Source organism: Dasypus novemcinctus, chromosome 6, assembly GCF_030445035.2.
Source record: "Dasypus novemcinctus isolate mDasNov1 chromosome 6, mDasNov1.1.hap2, whole genome shotgun sequence".
Lineage (NCBI taxonomy): Eukaryota > Metazoa > Chordata > Mammalia > Cingulata > Dasypodidae > Dasypus > Dasypus novemcinctus.
In genome coordinates, this window is record NC_080678.1 from 41,818,331 (window position 1) to 41,843,378 (window position 25,048).

The 25,048-nt window shown below is 45.5% G+C and overlaps 2 protein-coding genes across 3 annotated transcripts in view; one reads left to right on the plus strand and one right to left on the minus strand.

The window, feature by feature from the left end:
• The first annotated feature begins 10,250 nt into the window (after nt 1-10,250).
• On the plus strand, nt 10,251-17,236 carry AVPI1 (arginine vasopressin induced 1). 2 transcript variants are annotated; one of them, XM_004457007.4, is made up of 3 exons: nt 10,251-10,407; nt 15,484-15,780; nt 16,653-17,236. In XM_004457007.4, the coding sequence occupies exons 2-3, from the start codon at nt 15,494-15,496 to the stop codon at nt 16,810-16,812; spliced, it is 447 nt and encodes a 148-aa protein (XP_004457064.1). In that variant the 5' UTR covers nt 10,251-10,407; nt 15,484-15,493; the 3' UTR covers nt 16,813-17,236. The 2 variants fall into 2 exon arrangements, with proteins under 2 accessions (XP_004457064.1, XP_004457065.1); XM_004457008.5 differs by lacking the exon at nt 10,251-10,407 and adding an exon at nt 10,564-10,691 and having other exon boundaries at nt 16,653-16,944.
• A 923-nt stretch (nt 17,237-18,159) lies between these two features.
• The window catches only part of PI4K2A (phosphatidylinositol 4-kinase type 2 alpha), a 56,695-nt gene continuing 49,806 nt past the window's right edge, over nt 18,160-25,048 (minus strand). The window contains exon 9 of the mRNA XM_004456994.4: nt 18,160-20,610. Coding sequence (XP_004457051.1) covers nt 20,449-20,610 — 162 coding nt within the window. The 3' untranslated portion in view covers nt 18,160-20,448. The remainder of the gene's footprint in view (nt 20,611-25,048) is intronic.

Here is a 25,048-nt window from a genome sequence, read left to right on the forward strand (position 1 = left end):
TGACATCTTGCCCTGCTAGTGAAGAAATCATTCCAGAAACCACCCTGTCTCTGGAATTCTTGTTATGTGAGGTAATACGGCTCTTAAGCTGGTTTAGTTGCTGTGATAATTGCCTGTTTTCTCTTCCCAATCCACTCAACACCATTTTCCACTCAGCTCTTGTCCTGGAGACTGACCTGTTTCAGCTACACCAGGTAACTCCATTCCCTTCTGGCTTCCAGTTGGATCTGGCCAAATACAACGCATCCTCAGGAGAAGGGAGAGTGCGAGGAAAGGAGATGAGTTAGGTTGAGGTTCTTATTCCCCAGGCTTCCTTCCTGCAGAAGTGGATGGGTGGGGAAACACTACCTGTCATATCCTTCCATCCAAAGCCTTCCTCTCCATCTCAGACTTCAGTGACTACTCTCTCCCCTTGTCTCTTCAGGCCTGGACATGGTGACACCCACCTTTTTATTCTTCAGTTGCATTTTTAAAAAAAATTTTTCTCCACCCCCTCATTGTTTGCATTTGCGATGTCTCCTTATCTTCCTTGTTTCTTTAGGAGGCACCAGGAACTGAACCCAGGACCTCTGATGTGGAAGGGAGGCACCTAATCACTTGAGCCACCTTCATTCATTGCTTTGCTGTGTCTCTCATTATGTTTTCTTTTCTTGTGTCTCTTGTTGCATCATTTTGATGTGTCAGCTTGCCACACCTGCCCCTTGCGTTAGCTCACTGTCCTGCTTGTTTTACTGAGAACCTCCGCTCCCTGCTTTTGTTGTCTCTCATTATGTTCTTTTTTCTTAAGATTTATTTTATTTATTTCTCTCCCCTTCCCCCTCATTGTCCTCTCTCTGTATCCATTTGCTGTGTGTTCTGCGTCCGCTTGCATTATCCAGGGGCACTGGGAAACTGCGTCTCTTTTTTGTTGCATCATCTTGCTGCGTCAGCTCTCCGTGTGTGTGGCACCACACTGGACGGGTTGCTTTTTTCACACGGGGCGGCTCTCCTTGTGGGGTGCATTCCATATGCATGGGGCACCCCCATGCAGGGGCATCCCTGCATGGCCCAGCACTCCTTGTGCGCAGCAGCACTGTGCATGGGCCAGCTTACCACATGGATCAGGAGGCCCTGGGGATCGAACTCTGGACCCTCCATATCGTAGGCAGATGCTCTATCAGTTGAGCCACGTCCACTTCCCTCATTATGTTTTTCTTCTTGTGTCTCGTTTCAACATACTGTTGTGTCAGCTTGTCATACCTTCCGTTGCACCAGCTTGCTGTCTTCTTTAGGAGGCACTGGGAACTGAACCAGGGAGCTCCCGTGTGGTAGGCAAGAACTCAATCACTTGAGCCACATCCGCTTCCCTGACACCCACTTCTTAATAGCTGTTACGGTATTGCACTCTCCCCTGTGGTTTCCCTAGCCCCTGCTCACCACATCCGTAAATAGCTCCTTTATGAAAATCTTACCAAATTACCTTAATGAAGTATTTCCTGCCAGAACCTTGACTGATAGTGTCTGATCTTCTTTTCTTGCAGTCAAAAGCATCCTAGTAGTGCACATGCTCTCTGTATTTTAGGTGGCAATTTATGCATTATTTACTTAAATACAATCAGTAGATGCTCCTCAATAATTATTCATTTGGCTTGCCATACTGCTTGTCCATAAATTGCCTGTCCTTAGTGAACACTTGTTTGATTGAATAGTGTTATCGTGGGAACTTTTAATTTTGATATAATTTCAAACTTACAGAGAAGTTGCAAGAATAACACAAGGAACCCCATATGCCTGATACCTAATTTAATCAATTAGTTGCCTTTATCATTCTCTCCCTTTTTCTCTAAGTACATATACACACACACACACATTCTGAATCACTTGAGTTTGAATTGGAGACATCATACCCCTTTATATCTGAAGTCTTCAATATATATTTCCTAAGAATCAGGGCATTTTCTTGCTTAACCTCAGTATGATTTTCAAAATCAAAGTATTTCACATTAATAAAATACTATTTTCTTACCCCCAAGTCCATATTCAAATTTCAACAATTATCCAATAAAATCCTTTATCACTATTTCCTTTACCAGCCCAAGATCCAATCCAGGATCACACATTACATTTAGTTTCCTTTAATGTGGAACAGTTCCTCAGCCTTCCTTTGTCTTTTTTTTTTTTTTAAGATTTATTTTATTTCTCCCCCCTCCCCTTGTTGTTTGTGCCTACTGTCTCCTCTTGTCTGTTATGTGCTTTCTGTGTCTACTTGTCTTCTTTTTTTAGTAGGCACCAGGAACTGAACCCAGGACCTCGTATGTAGGAGGTTACTTGAGTTACATCCACTTCCTGCTTGTGTCTCTCACTATGCATCCTTATTCTGTCTCCTTGTTGCATCAGCTTATTGCATCTTCTTGTCAACTTGCTGTGCAAGCCCATTGCATCAGCTCACTGTCTTGCTCATCTTCTTTAGGAGGCACAGGGAACCAAATTTGGGATCTCCCATGTGGTAGGAAGTCACCCAACTGCTTGAGCCACATTTGCTTCCCCCTTTGTCTTTCTTGACCTTGATATTTTTGACAAATACAAGCCAGTTATTTTGCAGGGTGTCCTTCAGTTTGGATGTTTCCTTGTGATTAGATTCCAGTTATGCATTTTTGGTAGGAATATCACAGAAGTGATCTTGTGTCCTTCTCAGTGCCTCATATCAAGAGGCACATTATGGGAAGCAGATCTGGCTCAATGGATAGAGCATCCACCTACCATATAGGAGGTCCGGGGTTCAAACCCAGGGCCTCCTGATTCATGTGGTGAGCTGGCCCACTCGCAGTGTTGATGCACACAAGGAGTGCCCTGCCACACAGGGATGTCCCCCACATAGGAGAGCCCCACATGCAAGGAGTGTGCCCCATAAGGAGAGCTGCCCTGCACGACGAAAGCACAGCCTGCGCAGGAGTGGCGTTGCACACATGGAGAGCTGGCGCAGCAAGATGATGCAACAAAAAGAGACATAGATTCCTGGTGCCGCTGGCAAGAATCCAAGGAACACACAGAGAATGGACACAGAGCAGACAACGGGGCCAGGGCGGGCAGGGAGAAAAATTTAAAAAAAAATAAATCTTTTTTTAAAAAAGAGGCACATTCTGATGATTTGTCTCAACATTGGTGATGTTAACTTTGATCATTTAATTATGCTAGTGTCTGCTAGGAACCCCCCTACAGTTATAATCTTTCCCTTTATAATTAAAAAATAATTTGTGAGGAAAAATGTTTTAAACTATGTAAATACCCTGCTCTTCAATAAGCTTTCCCCTACTAGTTTATTAGTTTGCATTCTTCTGTAAGAAAGGGATTTCTCTTTCCCCATTTATTTATTTGGTCATTTATTTATATTACTACAGAATCATGTATTCTTACTCATCGGGTTATAATATGGTCCTGCCATATTTTATCTTGGTGCTCAAACTGTGCCACATTGGGCCAGTAGGAACCTTTTAAAACTGACTCCTGGTCCTTTTGACATGTCTCTATCATTCTTTGAGAATTTCCTTATTTTCTGGCAATTCCACCTGGGTGGAATTATATAATCAGTAGATGTTCCAGGCTCATCCTGTATTATCTCAATCCCAATGCTGGAATCAACCATTTTCCAAGGAGCTGTGGTTCCTTTTCTTGGGGTATGGTATTGAGAAGCCAATATCTGGGTATTAAGTATGCTTATTCCTACTAGACTGCCATTGCTTATAGACCCTATCAGCAGACAGAGCTAGGGAATATGGGTGTATACACACACATACATACACATACAAATAAAAATATATACATACATTTATAGATGTATTTATTTCTATATTCACTTATCTATGTATTAAAAAACATGACTGGCTCTTCTTTGCCTGGAGGATGCCCACATCCATGCTTGGGTGTATACATTTGTTTTCTGTCATTTCTCTCAATAAACTCTTTTAACTGGCCTAAAAAATATATATGACTTCATACTGATACCTTTAATTCTAATCTACATGAATGTCCTATTTTTTAGTGTTTCTGTAATGGAATATTTATATTATATGTTGGACTTAGCTATTTTCAACTCATTCAGGTTGTAAATTTGGAGAGGTAGGCTATAGTCTAAATTGCTTTGTGTAATTTCATAAGCAGAAACCAGCTTATTTTTATTAGTATAGCTACCCCTGCTCATTTCTGGTTACTACTTAGTATCTTTTTCCAACCTTTCTAAGGTGAGTTTCTTATAAGCAGTTTATGGATGGCTCATGTTTTTTTTATCCATTGTGTCAGCCTGTATCTTTTTATTGAGGAGTTTAATCCATTCACAATTAATGATATTACTGTAAATGCACTATTTATATCCTCCATTTTATTCTTTGGTCTTCATATATGCTATTTTTGTCTGCCTTTTTACTCTTTTGGTTATCCTTTCTGCTATTCTTTCTTCTATACTCTCCTCCAAGCCTGTCTCTCTTGTCTTTTTCTTTCAGATTCTAAGGTTTCCTTTAATATTTCCTGCAAAGGTGGATTCCTTTTTGTAAACTCTCTTAGTCTCTGTTTGTTTGTGAATATTTTATACTCACCTTCATATCTGAAGGACAATTTTGCTGGATAAAGAATTCTTGGCGGGCAGTTTTTCTCTTTCAGTATCCTAATGTATCATACCACTGTCTTCTCGCCTCCATGGCTTCTGATGAGAAATCCATACTAAGTCTTACTGGGCATTCCTTGCATGTGATGGTTTGCTTCTCCCTTGCTGCTCTGAGGATTTTCTCTTTATCTTTGACATTAGACATTCTGAATAGTTCGTGTCTTGGAGTAGGTCTGTCTGGATTTCTTCTGATGGGGGTACAGTGTGCTTCTTGGACATGTAAGTTCATTTCTTTCATGAGAGTTGGGAAATTTTCAGCTATGATTTCCTCAAAGATTCTTTCTGACCCTTTTCCCTTCACTTCTCCTTCTGGAACTCCCATGACACATATGTTATTTTGTGTTGTCATTCAACTCTTTGAGCCCCTGCTCAATTTTTTCCATTCTTTTCTCTCTTCAATTTTAGCTGTTCCATCTTTGGTATCACTTATTCTTTCTTCTATCATTTTTAGTCTGCTATTGTATGTCTCCAATGTGTTTGTGCTCTCACCTATGGTGTCTTTCATTCCCATGTGCTCTGCTACTTTTCAATTCAGGATTTCAAATTCTTCTCTGTGTTCCCTTAGTGTCTTCTTGATGTCATTTATCTCTTTTTTTTATTTTAAAGATTTATTTTTTATTTATTTCTTTCCCCTTCCCCCACTCCCCTCTCCCAGTTGTCTGCTCTCTGTGTCCATTCACTGTGTTTTCTTCTGTGACTGCTTCTATCTTTATTAGTGGCACCAGGAATCTGTCTCTTTTTGTTGCGTCAGCTCTCCGTGTGTATGGCACCATTCTTGGGCAGGCTGCATTTTCTTTCACACTGGGCAGCTCTCCTTACAGGGTGCACTCCCTGCATGTGGGGCTCCCTTATGTGGGGGACACCCCTACATGGCATGGCACTCCTTGTGCACATCAGTGCTGCACATGGGCCAGCTCCACACGGGTCAGGGAGATCTGGGGTTTGAACCACGAACCTCCCATGTGGTAAGCGGACACTCTATCCATTGGGCCAAGTCTGCTTCCCTCATTTATCTCTTTAGCCATATAGACTTTCAAGGCATTAATTTGATTTTGGAAATTTGTGTGCATCTCGCTGATTAGTTCTCTCAAATTCTGTATCTCTTCTGGGACTTCGATATATTCCTTTTCTTTGGCCATGTCTTCTATTTTCTTAGTATGGCTCGTGATTTTTTGTGGATATCTAGGCATCTAATTAGGATGTAGTTTACCCAGATGCTCAATTTCTCTTTTTTAGGGATTTATTGGCAGGAGGCTGTGTGTTACCATTGCTCTTTGATTCTTGGCTCAACCTGGATTGTTAGTATTGTTCTGCTGGTTGCTCAAAACTGGGCACTGGACCCAGTATTTGTCACTTCTTAGGACCTTGGGGAGGGAGGCTATAGAGGCCAGAAAAAGCCTCTCCTACTTATTTTTAATTTTTTTCATGCACTTCCTTGGTCTTCCAGAAGATGGCACTCAGTTCAATGCCTGGTTGGAGTTTATTTGTTGCAACACAGACCGGATCTATGTGATAGAGCTTTCTGTCTGGAGGCTATGAGCCTTGTGCTTCAAACTTTCTCTGAGACAGTTCTTTAGCCTTCCCTGGCAGCCCTCTCCCTTTTCCAGGGTCAGAAATATTTCCACTCTCCTCTGAGTCCTTAACAATCAGTTAGTCTATTAATCGAGGAGGAGATTGGGAGGGTTGTATATCTTTAGCCCCTTACTGCTCCAAGGCAAAAAATGGCGCAGCCCTGCCCTGCCTGGAAGGGCTCCTGGGACACAGCAAACGAAATTTGTGAGGGCAAAAGCTGAGTCAGCCTCAGGCTGTGTCCCTCTCTCTCCCCTTTTCTGGGTGGTAGAACCCGGGGGGGCCGCCTTTGTCTGTAGTCACAGGCCCAGAGGCCTGAGAATTCTAAAGTGTCTTTAGTGTTGTGGATAGTGCCGGCAGTAGCAGTTGCTGGTTTCAACTCACAGTTCTGTTGACACAATTTCCCTCCTTCGTCACTCTCTCCTCTGGGCAGTGTCCAGGCTTCACCTGGTGTCCTAAGCCCTAGAAGATCTTTTTCTAGGATGTTTCAGCCTGTCCTCCAGCTACTTTTCTAGAGGAGAAGAGAGCTCCGTGTTGTTCTAGTCTGCCATATTCCCGGAAATGTGAAGCCTCTTTTTAAAAGTTTAGAATGACTATATTATCAAGAAAAACAGAGTTGACTCAAAAGTCACACTGTAGCTTATCAGCTGAGTGTGAAAGTTCTCTGGCTGCTATAGCCTACTCTCCACACAACAAGACAAACAGCAACAACAAACCCAGGGGAACAAGTCTCAGCCCCATTGGGGAACCATGTGTAACTGTCCAAGTGCTTGGACAACCACTGCAGAATGGGGAGGGGGAAGAAATTCATCCTGGTTTAACATCTGTGGCAAGGTCTACGTTAGGCATACTACCCACACTGCTTCATTTCACTTTCACAGCAACTCTGAGACATGGGAAGGATTATTCCCATTTTACAGATGAGGACACTCATATGCACTGATGAGAGCTTAAGTCATTTGCCTAAGGCTGGACAAATTTAAACCCCTTATCTAAAGTCTACTTCCCCTGAGGGTAAAACCCAGTGCAAGGGAGAGCCATATTGGAGCCTGAAGCAAAAGGAAAAACGTGTGTCTTACATGGACTTTTCAAAATGTCCTCCCATATTTTGAATCAAGTGAAAAAGTTAATTAAAGCTCTACAATAAAAAAACATGACTATATATAAAGCCCTATGTTGCTCATCTGTTCACATACCATTGTCAACCTTCATAAACCTGATTGGCAGGGAACGTACAGGGCACACAGCCTTGGGAACTGTGGGCTGAGGGGAAATGACTGTTTTCATTGCATAATAACGTAGGGTCATAAAACAAACAACAGCCTTCCTTTACCTTAAATTTTGATATTTTGTTTCTCATGGATTTTTCTCTGGCATTAATTTTGTTTGTTTTAAAAATATTGCATTAAAATACTATTTATCTTGATTACTAAGTTTTTGGCACCCCCTTAAATTTTGCACCTGAGGTGAGTTCCTAATTTGCCTGACCTTAATCTAGGACCTGGAAATAAAAGTCTTGGCCTGAATTATAGCAGCTGTCCATTCCCCAGAATAGACCCTCTCTAATGCAGGCCCTGTTGGGAGTGGTTTTGCCTTCAGCACCATTATGTGGATCGTAGATTCCTAACTCCTGGTGGAAGGTCCACTGCCAAATCTTCCTGAGGTCCCCTGTAGGCCACACAACTGTGGAAGGGCTCCATCTCATCAGAAACATTGAATCATAGAGCCGTAACAACAGAAATGGTTCCATTGTGTGGTAAGCACATGGTCACATGCCTGCAAAAATGTTAGGAGACACCAGATAATCCCCACCCAGTCTTAGTCACTTCTCACCCAGAAGTCACAAGTTCCCAAATCCGACCCTGGTACATTCATCTGACCTCGTGGCGCCAGATTTCCTAGGTTCTCCAAGCACTGATATGCCAAGAGTTCGGCCTTGTAATTGCCCAGAATGGGGCAGAGGGAGTTCCTGTCTCAGACACCAGTCTCCTGCTTTAGGAGCCTGCACAGTCCCCTCCTTAGCCCAGCACTTGACTGAAAGGTTTTGCAGCAATACTTGCCTTTGGAGATGAACACTGTGGATTTGTTTTCTTTTCAACATTCCCCCAGGGCTGCAGGAAAAGCAAAGAGAAGCCACCGTTGAAACCCCTTTAACTAACAGCAAAACACTTGCTGAAGTTGCTTTTGTGCAGGACAGAGAGGAACTGGAGATCATGAGATGGGGAAGAACAGCCCCAAACACACATACAACCCCCTTGGAAAAAGGGACCCATGCATTCCACTCCCTTGAAATCTTTACAGAAGAGAAATGAAACTTAAATAAATACCTAGGTCAGCTTTGAGGTGAAAAAGAAGTCAGGGAGACTTAGCTGCCTATACTCAGGTGCCCTTCCTGACCAGTTCTGAGCCAGGGTACAAACTATCCCTTACCTTCCAAGGAAGACAACAAACATTTATGGAGAACCTCCTGTACACCCTGCATCCTCTCCTGCCTGCTCCAATTCAAGTTCCAAGCTGCAGCTGGAGCGACCTTTTAAAAATACTCATTTGGGGAAACGGACTTGGCCCAGTGTTAGGGCATCTGTCTACCACATGGGAGGTCCACGGTTCAAACCCCGGGCCTCCTTGACCCGTGTGGAGCTGGCCCACGCGCGTTGCTGATGCGTGCAAGGAGTGCCCTGCCATGCAGGGTGTCCCTGCGTAGGGGAGCCCCACGCACAAGGAGTGCGCCCGTAAGGAGAGGCACCCAGTGCGAAAGAAAAGTGCAGCCTGCCCAGGAATGGCACCGCCCACACTTCCCGTGCCGCTGACGACAACAGAAGCGGACAAAGAAACAAGACGCAGCAAATAGACACAGAGAACAGACAACGGGGGAGGGGAGGGAATTAAAGAAATAAATAAATCTTTAATAAATAAATAAATAAAAATACTAATTTGTCTTGCGCATAAAATGAGCTAATATTTGTAAAGTGTTGACTGGCATTTGTGAAACATAGTAAGTGCTATAGTAATATCTATTAAATAAACAAATGTAATTTTAATCCCCCCATTTAAAACACCTTAAAGGAGCAAATGGTAACTCTTCACCGCCTGCCTCTGCCTTCTGCTTCTCCACCCTCTTTCCCTTGCTTGCCTTCCTTTCCATTCCTCCTCAGTCAAGCCATCTCCTGGCTTTAGCATGAGCGATTCCCTCCTCCTTAGTCGTTCTTTCCAGATTCGTTCCTTCTCACTTGGCTAACTTCAACCCCTCCTTCATATCTCGGCTTGAATGTCGCTTCCTCAGCCTTCCAGGACCTCCCAAAAAGAGCGTAGGTCCCTCTCTCTGTATTACCCTCTTACAGCCGTAATATTTGTCACAATTGTAATCGTATACTAAATAGTTTAAGTTCTTTAACATCTGCTTCCCTTATCAGGCTGTTAACTCCCGGACCGCAAGGGCCAAGGTCTCTCCTGTTCACTGCTTTGTCAAGGAGCCCAGACAATCAGGACCCTAATAAACTGTTACTGAATAGATAAATAAGCACTTCGAATGCTGTCTTCTTTAGGTAACCGCCCCAAGGTCGCACGGCTGAGCTAAGATTACCATCCATGATGTCCCGGCTCTGAACCCAAGGTCTGACCACTGCAAAGACCAGCCCCTCCTCTCCCTCAAAGCTGGAGCCAGAAGGCAGGCGGGCTGGAGAGAGCCTAAGGAGCCGCGGGTCTCTACCGAGGGCCACGTGCTGAAGGCGGCCCGCGCCCCGCGCGCCGGCCAGAGGCCCGGGGAGGGGCACCGTCACGTGTGGCCGGCGAGGGCAGCGGCCGCCGCAGCCCGGGGCAGGAATGCGGCCCCGCCCCGCTCTCCCGCCAGAGCAGCCGCGTCCGCCCCGGCGACTGACGTCAAGGAAGGGGGCGCCTCCGGGCGCGGCGCGGCGGCCGCTGGGGGCGGAGGGAAGGTCGGGGCGGCCACGCCCCTCGCCGCCTGCCCCGCCGCTGATTGGGCTCTGGGAGCCTTCGCCCCGGCTCTCGGCGGTCTGCGGAGGGAAGGGGGCGGGGGCGACACGCCCCCCGCCGCCGACTGGCCCACGGCGCCTCCGCGTTGGAGTTGGGAAGGCTCGCCCGGGCGCGCACCCAGGCTCCGGCGGAGGATTGGCTGTGCCGTGGCGTTTTCTCCGGGGCTCCTGGCTGGGACTCGCGAGGCCCGACCCGCCTCGGGCAGCCAGGTACGTAGGTCGGCGGGCGGGCGGTCAGAGCCGCGGTGCCGCGGGCGCTCGCACTCGCAGATCCGCTTGGAGACCTGTGGTTCTGCGAAACGGGAGTCGACTTGAGCTGGGGGATCTCCGTGTAGCCTCTCCCAAGCTCCCGTCCTGCCGGTGAGCGCCACCTGGACCTTGTCAGCACTTTCGGAGGAAGCCCAGGGCTGCGCGCCATGGAAGGGCTTTGGGTGGGCGCATCTTAGCTTGCCGGGATCCCGATTTTATGTCTGTCCGTGCTGCCCTTCAGCGTGGTGAGTAATCGCTCTCACTCCCCGCGGGCCGTGGGGTGCCGAGGGCACAGAGGCTTGCTTCGGAGTTCCGGCTTTGGCTCCCTACGCCCTCTAAAATCCGCAGAAGCAGGTAGCAGGTTCCGAAAGATTTCAGAGCCTTCTCGGTTCTCCCTTCCCCTAAAGACCTCATTAGCCATCTGGCAGAAACAAGAATAACAGTGGTAGACAGCGCGGGCGCTGGGGTCAGACTGCCTGGGTTTATATCCCAGCCTCATCACCTACCGGCTGTGTGACTTTGGGCAAGTTACTTAACCTTTCTGGGCTCAGCTTTCGCATCTGTAAAATGGGTGTAATGAAAGTGCTTCTTCATAGTTGTGAGGATTAAAGAGATTCCCCATTTCAAAGTGCTTTGTTCTGGGTTTAACAAAGAGGAAGCTACCTCGATGCCAGTGATTTAAAATCCATTTATCAGTCCATCTGCCTTTGCCTTCCCCAGAGTGGCACTTTCTTTTGGTGAAGTTTGATGATGATGATGAAAATCACAATGATTCTCTAGTCCCTGATGTTTAAAAAGCATCCATTCATTCAACCAACATATATTGAATGTCTTATATGCCAGGTTTTGGATGGGTACTTTTGCATACTTTTTATCCCCTTAAGAGTTAATTATTCACAGCATTCTGATGATGAGTAAACTGAGGCAGGGAAAAACTGAGACTTGCTCAAAGGCACCTAGCTATAGGTGGCAAACTAGAATACAGTTTCCTGAACTCTTTATTCCAGTTTATTACCAGGTCACATCTGAGAATAGGTCTGGGGAAAGGGCCTAGTTCCTTTCTCCACCTTCTGGGGCAAAAGATTTGGAAGCCAACATGTGTCTAACTCTTTTAAGCGTACATGACTGATGTGAGACCCTGTGGAGTGGGAGGCTCACAAGGCCGTTTGGACTGGGCCTCCCACGTCAGAAGCCTGACTTTGGCTGCTGCCTAATGGCATGTCTGTGCAGGGAAGCAGGCAAAGGCCACAAGTTGATTTGTGCTTTAGACCAAACCCCGGTTCTTTTTTCTAAGAGACCCTTGGCCTTCAGTTACGGAGATTATTGCCAGTCACTAGGGTTATTCAAAGAGGACAAACTGAGTGAGGAAGCAGGACTTGTGAGCTCACCCAAGTGTGTTGTTCTGCCTCTCATGGATTACTCATGCCTCACTGAAACCACAGTGAGATATTCACCTAGAATAGCTGTCCAAAGCAAACTTCATATGTAACAAAGAATGCTCAATTGTGCACCATATTCATTACATGGTGAGTCACTTTTTAAATATACTTCTTTGTTTGCGCTTTACAATTCTTCCCATATTGCCTAATTCAAAACAAGTTGAACTTTGTCATTTTCAACATCTGGTATTTACTCGGGGGGGTTCATTTTTAACCTACTTTGTTTCAAATTGAAGTATTTTGCAATCATTTTTTTTTTTTCTCATTTGCTCAAGACCCATGCTTGTCTTCATTTATGTCAGCTCTGAAGAGAAAGATCCATCTGTAATCTTTTAATAGCCTCATGGTTTCATTTACTAGTTTTTAAAAATGCCATTAAGTTTACACTGACTTTCCTGGATGGGGAATTTAGAAAATATTAGGGGGAAAGGAACAGTTGAACCGCCTAGGTTACTGGAGTGCTTTAGTAACCTCAGCCCATTGCAGCAAAAGTGTCTGGCCTCCAGGGAGGATTGAGAAGGGGGAGAAAGGGAGCTACTAGCTGGGGAGTTTCCTGGCACCTAGTTGGCGAGATCTGTCTATTCATGCTGTTGCTTCTAGGCCCTGGCAGAAAAGCAAAGCCATCCCCCCTGCACAGACCTAGCCTCATGGTGGAATCATTGACTTTCAGCTCTGGAACACCCCCTCAGAGACCATCAGCATCCACCTCTTCTTACAGGTGTAAGAGGGAAACGGGCCCAGAAAGACACCGTGAATTGCCTGAGGTCTCAGCAAGTGAGCGGTAGAACCAAGACTCAGTAACCCAGTCCTCTGACTCATAAGCCAGTGCTCTGTGCACTGAGCTGGGTAGCAGTTCCAGATTTGCTCTGGTGGAGCTGGGGATCTTCCTCTTCAGGGGGCAATAGGTTCAAGGCTGGGGCAGACTGTCACCCAGTCAACAGTCCTTGCACTAGAGTCTAGTGAAGAGACGAAAATAAATTTGGCAAATTCCACCCCTGCTTTGCATGTGGGATATTTCATTGTCCTTCCTGTTCTATTAGAGAGTTTGCTCCTTTCTGAATTAGGGAATTAGGTAGGAACAGTGAAGCCCTCCTCACAGAAATCTTGTGAAGAAAGGTACCTTGGGCTACTTGGCTGTGAAGGCAACTCAGCTGTCTAAAAGCAAGGGCCTCACTCAGATCCACCAGCTTCTGTTGCTTGTATCTAGGTCTCAGCCTGTTTGCTCCTCTCTGAAATGAGATGAGGATAACAGTGCCTACTTCTTAGGAATTTTTGGAGGGTTAAATGAGAACATATTGCCTGGTACAGAATGAACATCCCATAGTTAGCTTTTATTTCTTTTAATCAGCCTAAAAGTTTTACTTGGTGATTATGTTGTTTTCTGGTCACAGTATTTTTATATTGTCCAGCTCTAGGGGCTTAGTTACCACAAGTATTAGGTTTTAATTGGATTCTGATAATAATGCCTAAGGAGAGGCAAGTTTTTAAATTGCTATTTTCCAGATAAAATGCACAATTCCTATGAAGTTAATTTGTCTGAAAAGTCCTCTGAAGGTTTATTTTAGTAAATCTTTTGAAAAGAGAGTGGGATTCTTATGATAGAAAGCCCAGAAACTGGGTCAGGGTGAGTAGAAATAACTGGAATAAGGAGGATGACTTTTGGGTGGAACAGGAGGGACAGCCAAGGCAAGGGGTGGAAAATCATATTTTGGAAGTCTAAATAGGGTGCTGAGATGGTTCAGACTCCTAAGAGAACAAAGGACAGGTTAGGTTAAGGGTTACTTCTGCAAATGGGCTGGGGGGTAGGAAACTAAATGTTTTTCTAAGATTCCATCCTGTTTGATTTTTCTACATGAGCTAGTACGTATTTTATTTATATGTATTTAACTCTTCCCCACATCCCTACATCTGCCCCACCCCTTTTAAAGCCAGTTATTGGTTGATAGATACTTCTGTAGCTAACTGGAGAGCTAGGTGTGACTCAGGCAGCCAGGCCTATGGAAGCAGCAGGGTGAGTGTGCCTGGATCTGACATTTCCTTCTCCATGTCCCCTCTAGGCCTGGAGCTGTGAGGGAGAGGTAGCACAAGCCAGGCTGCTTAGAAGAAAATGAAAGTCCACTTCACACCCCTGACCCATGTACAGAAGTCAGGGAGGCCAAAGAGAGGGGCATTTGCGATTTTTCACGTAGCTCTTATTTGGTGCCTGATACACTAGGCTCATTTAATCCTCACAATAACCTTGAGAAGTGGTTATCATCATCCTTATTCTACAGTTAAGGAAACAGACTCAGAGAGGTTGAGTAAGCAAGCAAGCTAGTAAAGTGGCCGAGCTGGGGCTGAAACCCAGTTCTGTATAATGCCAAAGGCCTTGGTCATCCTTTGTCTCCAGGCTGTTCTCTAATTCCCTAGTTTTTCAGGTTGTACTGGAGATAAAAGGGTGACCATCTTATGCCTTTATTATTCCAAGTGATCTAGAACCAAAGGAGATAATTTTCATTTTCTAGATATGATGGGGGAACATTTAACTTTTTTACAAATTTAACCTTCTGTCCATTATATTATCTTCTAGCCCTGAAGCCTTGTCTTCTGTCCCCACCTCTGTGTCTAAGTCCTTTAGGGCAGTGGCTAGATGATTGGTTCATTTCATACCATATTGACTAAATTATAAGGACTTGGTTCATCTCCAAAGTCTTAAGAATGGGATGCAGGAATGACTCTTCTCAATTTTATAGATGGAAAAGCAGATTAGTAGAACTTTTGAGCACTTATCATGTGCTGTCGTTATTGTCCTAAAATGCTTTATGTGCCTTCATTCGATCCTTACACCTATCTTAAGTAGGTATTGGTACCAGCTGGTATTTCACGAAGCAGCAGAGGCCTGCAGGGCCACCCAGCCAGTAAGTGGTAGGATAGGTAGAAAGCAGAATTCCAACCTGGGTAGCCAACCTCTACAAGCCCTTTCATATCTCTATGCTCCACAGCTGGAGCATTAGAGAGATCTGCATTCTAGTCCTAGCTGCATAGCCATGGGGGAGTTACTTAACCTCTCTGTTCCTCAGTTTCCTTATCTGCGATATGAGGAGGCTAAGAGAGCTGTTGTTTTACATTTCAATGATGTGTGTAGAAAGCTTTTACTGCAGTGCCTGGTACATGTTAAGTTCTCAACAAATTTGAGCTGCTGCTGCTGGCATTGTGTATCCTGGTCTCTGCGTGGACTTTAGAGTCAGACAGACTTTGGTTCTATTCCTAGTACTGTGCTTCCAAATGGTTTTGTGTCCAGAGGCAAGTCATTTAACCTCTTGAGTCACACTTCACCTGTTAAATGGGGATAAACAATAAACAACTCACAGGCTGCTCTGAGTCTTGAATGAGGTAACACATGTCTGACACCTAATAAGCACTTAATAAAGTTTGGTTATCACTATGAATATTATTTCCCCAAGGGGCCCTGGGAAATTAAAGTGGTTTTAAGTCAAGAGATTTACTCTATTTTGGATTCTGGAGCAAGGAAACACCAGAAGCCCTTGCATAAGCCAGGACCCCCAAGTTTGGGAAGGGCCTGCTGAGCTGCTGATGCCTCCATGTTTTCCTTCCTCAGAGCACCCAGGATGGGCACCCCAGCCTCGGTGGTGAGTGAGCCGCCCTCCTGGCAGGCCCCGACTGTGGCCCGGGGCCGCAAGCAGGCCTCAGCCAACATCTTCCAAGACGCGGAGCTTCTGCAGATCCAGGGCCTATTTCAACGCAGTGGGGACCAGCTGGCTGAGGAACGGGCGCAGATCATCTGGGAGTGTGCAGGGGACCACCGTGTGGCAGAAGCCTTGAGAAGGCTGCGCAGGAAGAGGCCCCCAAGGCAGAAACCCCCAGGCCACGCGCTACACCACTGCAGCAGGCTCAAGTAGGTTCCTGGGTCTGGAGGGCTGAGGGAAGGAGAGCATTCATGATGCCACTCTACTGTTTTCTGGCTGAGCTAGGCCTTGGCCTCAGTGTGAAGTGGCTTACTTTGGGGTTTAAGGTCTACACACTGCCAATCAGTTAGCTGTTAACTCCAAACGTTGCTGTTACTACTGGAGTCATATATGGCCCTATGAGCTCCCATGCATGTCATCCCACAGGGCAGGGTGCCTGGGTCCTAGCAATGCCACCTCACTTTGCACTTTGCAGTGATTCTCAGCCAGGTAGAAAAGGGTATTATTTGAAAGAAAAAAAAAAAAACTCCATTTACCTATTGTAGAATGTCAACATCCACAAAACAAGCCTGGTTAGACAAGTTTGGCTGATATAGAGACATGGGTTCAAAACTGTTGATAAACTTGCCTTAAGGAGACAGCATCTTTCCCTAATCCCCTACCTCTCTACTTAGATCACTGCCAGCCCCAAGAGACCACATGGCCTAAACTGATCACTATGGGTTATACTCTGCGACCCACAATCAGAACATTCCATTTGAATGGGCCTCCTGAGATCATATGGTCCTGAGATGGCAAATCAGTTGCATTGCCTGTATCATCTCCAACTGAATAACAATTACTGCTGAAAAGACCTTGCTATGAAAGATATGTAGTTCCTCTGTTCTCTTGAGTAGACGGGAGGAAGAATATCATGACTGCCTAATGATTCTGCCATAAGCACAGGATAAGGTAGTTGGAGAAATATTCATCTCATTTTGCCTAGGACAGTGTGCCTGTAGTCCATTGTGTCTAATCTCTCTTAAGTCCTCATTCTACCCTTTCTATTGAAATTGGCTTGTCATATACTTATTCCCTGCAGAATTCCAGAGCCCCACTCTCAACTGGCCAACCCACAGAGCAGTTCCATGGAGACACCCACCAGTGAGCAGTATCTGGACTCTAGGAGGACAAGTGCCAGGATCCGCCAGAACTGGAAAAAGCCAGGTCCCACAAGCTATCTCCACCAGATCCGACATTGATACAGGAACTATAGGGACTTCTGCCAAAAGGTTTGGGGAGGTAAAGAAGAGAGACATAAGGTGGGCAGCCCCACACAGGGATATGAAAGGAAGACACCATTGCCACTGGCCTACTCAAGTCATAACAGGACTGGAGGTTTCCACTGGGCTGTACGTTATGTGGGACCCATTCCACACCAGAATGAGAAAGACCAACAGTTCCTGCCTCAGTCCTTCCAAATCTAACACTATGCCTGGCTGCATGATACTCCCTTGGGAGTCAAGTGACAAGAACTCAGATTTAGCATATCACCATCCCAGCTACTAATCCTCAGCTACTACTGTAACCCATGGTCCAACAGCCCATCCCATGCACCTGCCCCTTGTCAGGCCAGCACAGGGAAACGATGCTTTCAGTAGGAAATAAAAACATTTGCCTCAAGAACTGTGTGAGTTTGTCACAGAAGGGGAGGGTTCTGAAACAGAGACTCTGGAGTCAGGGTGTGAGGGGTAGGGCTCATTGCAAGGGGTGCTCCTAGAAGAAAACAGAGCTGGCCTCCTTTGCTTTCTCTTCTCTCCCCCATCTCCCTGAATACCTGTGCTGCAGCCTTCTTTTCCAGAGACTATAAGACTGGAAGGAGATAGGGGAGTATCTCTGCAGGTAGCCCTGACCACAGGAGAGGGGAGAGGGTTTTTGGTGCCTGGCCAGCTTTGGAATGGGGAAGGTTATTAAGGTGGACAGTGGATCCTTAGGATGACTCTGCAGTCAAAGTAGAGGGGACCAGCTCCTAGGCTGGCTTCCTCAACCCTACAGGCCGACCCACTATCCTGAGGTGGGACTCCCAATGGCACAATGATGCACATGCAGACCAGGCTGCTCCCTAAGGACCAAGAAGAGAAGCCACTATAGCCTAATCGCAGGTTCACGTTCCCTTGTCCTAAATAGTTGGGGATAGATGATTTGGGAATTCAGAGGTTTTTTTTTTAAGCTTTTAGAAAGTAGTCAATGCATATACTGTCTAATCCCTAGTAGGGGACCATCTCATAACAAAACAATATTTCTGCAACTAATATTTACACTAAGAGGAATAAAGAATGATTATAAATAGCTTCCAATCATGTTGGTTCCAGGTTTTACCAACAAAAGAGTTCAGATCAGGTTTTGGTGTTAAATGAGTTATGAAGAATAGTTTTGGTTTTCAGAGCTTTTTGGACCCTCAATCAGAGGGAATTAGCCTCAGAAGCCACATCTCATAACTCCATAGAAATACAGGCACTTCTTTTGCCCTTAAAAATTATTCTCTTTTTGTCCTCAAAACTGCATTCTGTTTCTGTCTTCCTTCACCTAAAGAAAACTAGACACAAAGGTCAGAATTGGATTTGTTATTCATACATTTGCATTGATTTAAATACATTACATACAATTTCTACAGTACATTAGAAGGACAATACAGGGGGCAGCAGCGCTCAGCCCAGCCTCCATACCCTGACGTTGAGCGACAGGGCCTATGGCTGGCAGAGGGACGGGCCATTCTGCGAGTACCACCCAAAAGCCTGCCTTGGCACTCTGGGTCCCTGGCTCTCCCAAAGCCCACAGTCAAGGCAACCTGAGTTCAGGCTCCAAGGGAGAACAGAGTCAGGCCAGGAAAGGATGCCCTGTGCTCCCGAGCCTGCCAGGGACCAGAACCAGCTCCCTCTCATATTGGACCCAGTTTCCTTCTGATCACAGAGCTGGTCTGGACCAGAACAATGCAGATTTGGCTTGGCTGGAAGAAGCAACCTGGCTTCTCTTTATACTCCTCAGGCTCTTCCAAGCTCCCAGGCGAGGAACTTCACCTATATTTTGTGACCTGCTGCCCCTGCAGTCTGAGGGCAGGCATTTCTCAAACATGGCTCTCAAGGCTAGAGTCCAGCCTGGCTGGATGGGATTGTCAGGGCTGGGGCAGGCAAGGGAGCTGTTCCTTCCTCCACAGGGCATGCATATCCAGCTCGTAGAGGATCTTCCTGTCAGCTAGGTGGAAGCTCAGGGCAAGCTGGCTCCTGGGGGCTGGAATGGAAGGGGACCAGCCTGGCCCAGCTGACGAGAGGACTGCACATCTCTGCTCTGCCTCCTGGATCATGGGAGTCGGACAAGCAGAGGGTGCACAGCCATGGTCCTCACTCCCATTCTTTGGTTGTTTTTCAAACCTCCATGACAGTTTCTTTCCAAGGCTCACTGACCAATCACAGGGTGCCAGAACCACCAAGTGTCCAGTAGCATAGGGAATGAACACAGCTGCCCCTTAGCCACAGGTGGCACCTTTTTACTCTCTCCTGAGGCTATTCTTTGCTTTGGTGTAGACAGGGCTCGGACACCTGGCAAGGGGGACAACTAGGGGAAAAGACACATGGAAGCAAGAAGATGTGCACTGAGCTGGGCAGGAACTGGGAGACCGATAGTTTGAAGGCCTCTCTTCTTTGGCCCCACCCTTCTCAAGGACCCATGGACAACTGGCCCATGAGAAGAAGTCAGGAAGCAAAGGGAAGCTGCCAATTAGGAGTCAAAATACAAGTTCCGGCACCCCTCCAGGCAGCAGCGGTACATAAAGAAAAGCCCAAAAACTTAATATTTTGTCCTCTTTTGAGCAGAAACCCACCCAGAACCCTCACTAATGTGGGGCACTGACTGAAGCCCTATGTTAAAAGAGTCGGGGGAAAAAATATTTAATAGGAAGAAATTACAGGACAGGGTGAGTTTATCTCCTTTGTCTAGGGCCAAAGACTGAGGGAGCAAAGCTGGAGTAAATTCAATTATAAATCAATTACAGCTCCTGGCATACATTTAGGCCATGTGGACCCCTTCTGTATGCTGCGGAGTCAACTCCCTGTTAAAACATAAATGATAATACTAGCCCTCCTGCCTTTGCTTGAGTTACAGCCAAGCTGCAGGCCTGGGGAAGAGACGTTGGGCAAAAAGCAGGAGGTTCACATGATCATATGCAGAACTACTGGGACCAGGGTCTACAGCGAAAGTATCCCGCCATGAGAACTGTGTCTGGAGGCTTTCAGTCAACCTACATATAGCACTGGTGGGAGGAGAAAAGACGTGGCAAAAACCTAAAGGGAAGGTGTGACTTCTGTGTCTGTCCCAGCACAATATATCACCCAGTTGCCCTATGACACAGCCTTGGTTCATAGGAGTAAGGAACTACAAGGCACCCAAAAGTCTGGGTTCATACAAATTTAACCCTGAATAGGAGGTTTTGACATGAAAAAATCTAGGGTTCTTCCTGGCTTTTACTACTAGCATTTAAATTTGTTATGTTTTTCTGATGCAGAATATAACCAATAATGAGAAACTGCAAAAGAGCAGGGTGTCAGGGAGGGAAGGGGATTTCCCAGCCTGCCACCAAGAGACAATGGAAGAAAGATGCTCCTTCCCACTCACTTGGTCTATGTGTATGGAGCCCCAACACTCAGAGGGCCTGGAAGCACCCACTGTCCCTATGATTGTGCTTCTCCCTGTGCTTAGCAAAGCCCTGAGAGGGGTGGTAAGCAGAGAGGAGGGCTCTTAAGGGTGCTGCTCTCTACTGGCTTCTCCAGCTTTTCCTGCAACCTCTCCTGGCTTCCTCTCCCAGCCTAAGTCTCAGACAATATTTCCTTTGCCTGCCTCTCAGGCTACCACCATGAAAAGAAGGGCTTCCGACTCTGAAAGCTCTGTGTGTAGGACTCGCTAGCAGACCGCTGGTGGGAACGGGCCGTCTCAACAATCACAGGTGGCATCTGGACGAGGTGCAGGGGGCTCTTGTTGTCTTTCAGGGCTTGGGTCAGATTTAGAATCTGCAATGGGAAAAATGAGATGAGTCAGGGAAAGGCTGAGGAACTCCAGGTCTGCATCAGAAAAAAGGAAAAACAAAACAAACGCCAATGGAAAATCAGGTATATCATACAAATAAGTTATTTAAAAGTAGAAATATGGATAGGCAAGAAACAGAAAATGGAAGTTTCTCTAGTCATTTTGAAAATACAAAGTAAAGCAAAGACCTACTATTTTTTGCCCTTTCAGTTAGTAAAGATAGATATTGAAAAAGAATACCCCATGTTGGGGAGAGTTAAAGAAACAGGCAGTCTCCTACATGGGCTGTGGGCCCATACCGTGGGACAGTCTTTCAAAAAGGCAAGTTGATAATAAGCATCAAAACCTTAAAAATGAAAAAGACCCTTTTACTCAGCAATCATGGATATGCACACAATATTTAGTTCTGAAAGTTACAACGCAGTATTGTTTATAACAGTGAAAACGACATAAATGTCCAAGAGTAGGGGATTAGTTAATAATTTAAGAAATATAAGGAATAAGCAGTTAAAATGTGTAGAGGCGGCGGCAACTTGGCCGTGGTTAGGGCGTCCATCTACCACATGGGAGGTCCGCGGTTCAAACCCCGGGCCTCCTTGACCCATGTGGAGCTGGCCCATGTGCAGTGCTGATGTGCGCAAGGAGTGCTGTGCCACACAGGGGTGTCCCCTGATAGGGGAGTCCCACACGCAAGGAGTGCGCCCCGTAAGGAGAGTTGCCCAGCACGAAAGAAAGTGCAGCCTGCGCAGGAATGGTGCCACAAACATGGAGAGCTGACACAACAAGATAACGCAACAAAAAGAAACAGAGATTCCCGTGCCGCTGACAACAACAGAAGCGGACAAAGAAACAAGACGCAGCAAATAGACACAGAGCACAGACAACCAGGGTGGGGGGGGGGAGGGGAGAGAAATAAATAAATAAATAAACCTTTTTAAAAAATGTGTAGAAATAAACGTATTGGCAGAGAAAGCTGACCACAATAGAGTTACAGGGAAAAAAAGGAGGTAAGAAACCAGAATAGGGAGGTGGACTTGGCTCAAACAGATAGAGCATCCGCCTACCACATGGGAGGTCCAGGGTTCAAACCCAGGGCCTCCTAACCTGTGTGGTAAACTGGCCCACGTGCAGTGCTGATGTGCACAAGGAGTGCCATGCCATGCAGAAGTGTCCCCCGTGCAAGGAGTGCGCCCTGTAAGACAGCCACCCTACGCGAGGGAAGTGCAGCCCACCCAGGAGTGGCACCACACATACTGAGAGCTACGCAGCAAGATGATGCAACAAAAAGAGACACAGACTCCTGGTGCCGCTGACAAGAAAGAGCGGACACAGAGAGTAGATAATGGGGGGGGGGGAGGGGAGAGAAATAAATAAAATAAATCTTAAAAAAAAAAAAAAGGAAACCAGAATAATGAAGTGATCCCACTTTAACTTCTAAAATTCTGTCTAGAAACTGGCAGTGGTTATCTCTGTGTTACGGAATTACTGAATGACTTTTATTTGTTTATTGTTGCTTATCTGTATTTTCTGACATTCCTACAAAGGCTATGTATTAGTCATAATATAAAAAACTATTTGGGGAGCGGATATAGCTCAGTAGTTGAGCACCTGCTTCCTATGTATGTGGTATCCCCAGTACCTCCTAAAAAAACTATTTTTTTTAAAGTTAACATTTCAGTTAGACTATCACTGTCTCTTCCTCTTTCTTTTTAAAAAATAATATTTCTATTTGGCATAAGTATGGATTTACAGAAAAGTTGCATTCACCTGTTTCCCCTAATGGTAACGCCTTATATAACCATAGTACATTTATCAAAACTAAGAAATTAACATTGGTACTATTAACTAAACTCCAGACTTTATTCAGATTTTACCAGCTTTTCTATAATGTCCTCTTTCTGTTCTAAAATTCCATCCAGGGAACCAGAGTTGCATTTAGCTTCTTACTATATTTAAGCCAGTATTTTGCAGTTATTTCCTAAATGCACCCATGGGGACACATTTTTCCCCCTTGTCAAAATTAGAATCATCACTATTTATCTTCTCTGGTAGAACATTTCAAAAGCTAAAGTTGTCCTATGATAGCTTTCTTTAAACCACACTATTGAAGATTTTCATGGCTAGGTTGCACCCAAATCACACACAGGCACATTGCACAAGTGCATACAGACACAGAGCCCACGAGCAACAAATATCTTCTGGCTCACAGGGAGGTAAAGATTCACCTGGAATGGAAGTCAGAAGTCAGAATGGGATACTACCAGATTAGTATTTTGAAATACTTTCAAACTTATATGATAGTTACAATAATAATACAAACCCCATACAGGGAAGTGGACTTGGCCCAGTGGTTAGGGCGTCCGTCTACCACCTGGGAGGTCCACGGTTCAAACCCCAGGCCTCCTTGACCCGTGTGGAGCTGGCCACGCTCAGTGCTGGTGTGTGCAATGAGTGTGCCCCGTAAGGAGAACCACCCAGCGCGAAAGAAAGTGCAGCCTGCCCAGGAATGGTGCCGCACACACGGAGAGCTGACACAAGATGATGCAACAAAAAAAGAAACACAGATTCCCATGCCGCTGACAACAACAGAAGTGGACAAAGAAGACGCAGCAAAGAGACACAGAGAACAGACAACCGGGGCGGGGAGGGGAGAGAAATAAATAAGTAAATAAATCTTTAAAAAAAAAATGTCCTTTGCACCTTTTTCTCCTCCATTATTAGATTCAGTTCAGGGTCATGTATTACCTTTAATTGTCATCTCTCTAGTTCAGGGGTTCTTAACCTTTTTTGTTCCATGGACACCTTTGCCAGTCAGGTGAAATGAATACTACTGTAATTTACTTATTGCATACATTCATAAGTAAAGAAAATGCCTAGATTTCAGTTAGAGGTCAGAGAAAGTAAAGACAATAAGTTGAGTTTTTTCAATGCAAGTTCAAAGATCCCTGAAGGAATTCCTGCTCTAGTTGCTTTTTTCTTTCAACTGTGGGAAGACATACACAATATAAATTTTCCCACCTTCATCACTTCCAAGCATACCATTCAGTGGGTTACTGATACTTACACTGTTGCAGTAACCTCACCACTTTACATTACAAAAACTTTCCCATCTTCACAAACAGAAACCCTATACCCATTTGTAGTAACTCCCCAGGATCCCTGCTACCCTGGACACCTATACACTAATTTCTGTCTTTGTAGTTACCATGGGGCTTAAATTTAACATTCTAAATCTGTGACAATGTTAACTGCTTTGATACCAACTTAACTTCAATATTCTTTTTACTGGGAAACGGACTTTGGCCCAGTGGTTAGGGCGTCCGTCTACCATATGGGAGGTCTGCGGTTCAAACCCCGGGCCTCCCTTGACCCGTGTGGAGCTGGCCATGCGCAGTGCTGATGCGCGCAAGGAGTGCCGTGCCATGCAAGGGTGTCCCCCGCGTGGGGGAGCCCCACGCGCAAGGAGGTGCGCCCCTGAGGAAAGCCGCCCAGCGTGAAAAGAAAGTGCAGCCTGCCCAGGAATGGGCGCCGCCCACACTTCCCGTGCCGCTGACGACAACAGAAGCGGACAAAGAAACAAGACGCAGCGAATAGACACCAAGAACAGACAACCAGGGGAGGGGGGGAAATTAAATAAATAAATAAATCTTTTAAAAAAAAAAAAATTATTCTTTTTACTAGTGGCCATTCTAATAGGTGTGAAATGATATTTCCTTGTAGTTTTGATTTGCATTTCCCTATCACTAGTGAATTTCACTATCACTAGCTGAACATTTCTTCATTTTTTTTTTTTTTTTGCCATTTCTCTTTTCTTTGGACAAATGTCTATTCAAGTCTTTTCCCCATTTTTTAATCAGGTAGTTTCCATTTTTATTGTTGAGTTGTAGCATCTTCCTACATATTGTGGATATTAAACCCTTATTGGATATGTGATTTCCAAATATTTTCTCTCATTGAATTAGCTGCTTTTTCACCCTTTTCCACAAAGTCCTTTGAGGTGCAAAAGTGTTTTATTTTGATATTTGTCTCTTTTTCTTTTGTTGCTCATGCTTTGGGTGTAAGAATACAAGACACTTACCACAATATCTTTAAGATGTTTCCCTACGTTTTCTTATAGTTTACAGTCCTGGCTTTTATATTTAGGTCTTTGATCCATTTGGAGCTGATTCTTGTATAGGGAGTGAGATAGGACTCTTCTTTCATTCTTTTTTTTTTTTTTAAAGATTTATTTATTTAATCCCCGCCCCCCCCCCCCCCCCCCCCCCCCCCCCCCCCCCCCCCCGTTGTCTGGTTGTCTGTCTGTCTATTTGCTGTCTTGTTTCTTTGTCCGCTTCTGTTGTCGGCGGCTCTGTTGTCGGCGGCTCGGAAGTGCGGGCGGCACCATTCCTGGGCAGGCTGCACTCTCTTTCAGGCTGGGTGGCT

Bases quoted from the DNA above. Each gene is read 5' to 3' on its own strand.
- AVPI1 (XM_004457007.4), top strand. From the start codon at position 15,494: ATGGGCACCCCAGCCTCGGTGGTGAGTGAGCCGCCCTCCTGGCAGGCC. The intron at 15,781-16,652 runs GTAGGTTCCTGG...TATTCCCTGCAG, and splicing joins CACCACTGCAGCAGGCTCAA to AATTCCAGAGCCCCACTCTC.